The sequence below is a fragment of the Anneissia japonica genome, unplaced genomic scaffold, assembly GCF_011630105.1.
Source record: "Anneissia japonica isolate Jap-2015-1 unplaced genomic scaffold, ASM1163010v1 scaffold586_len169585_cov113, whole genome shotgun sequence".
NCBI lineage: Eukaryota > Metazoa > Echinodermata > Crinoidea > Comatulida > Comatulidae > Anneissia > Anneissia japonica.
In genome coordinates, this window is record NW_022730388.1 from 136,368 (window position 1) to 138,334 (window position 1,967).

The following is a 1,967-nucleotide window of genomic DNA, read 5'->3' on the forward strand; positions in this document are numbered from 1 at the left end:
ACTAAACTACTCCTATTCCTTAAACTAATTAATGGTTGGCCGTTGACTCCGAGGAACTCATCCGCCCTTTGTTCAGCTATTGGTTTTTCTTGCTGTTGGGTGACCAAAACACCCTCCCCTCAGCAGCCACTAAGACATTTGAGAGGGTTGTCAGTTTAGTCGCCGACGCTTCGACCGAATGGAGTTTATATGTCGTACCCAGGACGTCCCTAATTACCTTAAGCTAGGCTTAACTACTCTTAAATACAGTATATTACTCTGAACTACAATTAGTTAAACTATCCCCCGACGGAAACCGTCCCGGTATTTAGCAGTTTGGGGGCCATTCTATAAACCATAACATAAGTCAGTTAAATACATGGCTTTTGAGAAGAGATTTAAATGTAATGATGGAAGTTGCATGTTTGATGTGTAATGGGATGTTATTCCAGTTGGTTGGAGAAGCAAATGAAAAGGCACAATTGCCATATGACTGTGTGAATGTTTTAGGGGTTGAAGAAGCCCGTTAGTGCTAGAACGTATTGTTCGCTTGGTGGTGTGATCTTGTATTAAGCATGTGATGTAATGTGGTACGTTGTTATGCCTGGACTTATATGTAATCAAAAGAATCTTGAAAATTATCCGTTGATGAACGGGCAGCCAGTGGAGTGAATGAAGAATTGGGGTTATGTGCTCATGGCGTCTGGTTTTTGTAACCAGTCTTGCAGTCGTTTTCTGTATGCGTTGGAGCTTGTTAATTTCAGATTTTGGAAGACCATACAAGAGACTGTTAAATAGTCTAAACGTGAGGTAACAAAGGCATGAATTATTATTATAATTATGATTGTTATTATTATTATTATTATTATTATTATTATTATTATTATTATTATTATTATTATTAATATTATTATTATTATTATTATTATTATTATTATTATTATTATTATTATTATTATTATTAATAATAATATTATCTTCACACACGTCATCTAACGGTTAGCATGATCCGGATTACAAACAACGCGCTCACCCGTGCGTTCATGCAAGGAAATCCAGATCAAGATGCCAAGAAGATGATGATTTGATTAAAATTGCCAACCGATAGCGCTCGCTAACCGTTAGTGTATCCGGGTCCTGGTCTAGGCTTTATTCGTGTTTACAAGCGCCGTATCGAAATTTGTTAGGTTCGCTATGTGCGTTCATATATTGGCCTAGCAACGAAATATTCCATCACGGATGTACGGTAGTAAAATCACCCCAGCTTTGAGCTTTTATGCACATGATACCCAAAAAATGAGAGGCACATATTAATATAGTTATTAGTTGGAAATAGGATCAGTTCAAATATAAGTATTGACGTCACCACTGACTTTTAACACATATTAATTCACTAGTTTTCGAAAATGAAGTGGTCTTCATCAGGTGAATGTACAAAATAGGATAATACGGTCATTAGTAGAACAATAAAAGGTGGAAAATGGGATAATGCTATTGAAATGTATTGAACCTCTGTTCTGAACTGAAGTAAAATGCTGAAGTAATAAACATTAAATTTACTCATCAGATGCGTAGTTAACATTTGTTATTCCAGCAGTCACCCCTACGACAATGGCGGGTCCAATCCAACCAATGTACCGACTGTACGAGAAGCGCCTGATATGATCCGCAAATGGATGTTTGATCTTCATGTATACATCGGTTGATATAATCATCATCCAGGAAAAAGCTGCCAAGAGACTGTAGTGCAGACAACCAGTAAGAACACTGCATACGATCTGTTATGAAAACAACGAAGCTGTCTGTTGCCATCGTATTTTTCAAATTAAGGAAAGTTGCGTCCATGATCATATTTAAATATTAAATATATTGGTTAAACTTATGAAAATGTATTTATGTGTAAAGAATGTATATCACTCATGACACGCGATAGCCTAATAAGATATATACAAATAAAAAGTTGTTTGTTTCACCCAGCAATACATACA

General features: G+C 36.1%; 1 protein-coding gene across 1 annotated transcript in view; it reads right to left on the minus strand.

Moving 5' to 3' along the window:
• Nucleotides 1-1,452: 1,452 nt before the first annotated feature.
• The window catches only part of LOC117114915 (adhesion G protein-coupled receptor L4-like), a 9,284-nt gene continuing 8,769 nt past the window's right edge, over nucleotides 1,453-1,967 (minus strand). Inside the window, exon 7 of the mRNA XM_033258530.1 lies at nucleotides 1,453-1,757. Within this exon, the coding sequence (XP_033114421.1) occupies nucleotides 1,536-1,757 (222 nt within the window). The 3' untranslated portion in view covers nucleotides 1,453-1,535. The remainder of the gene's footprint in view (nucleotides 1,758-1,967) is intronic.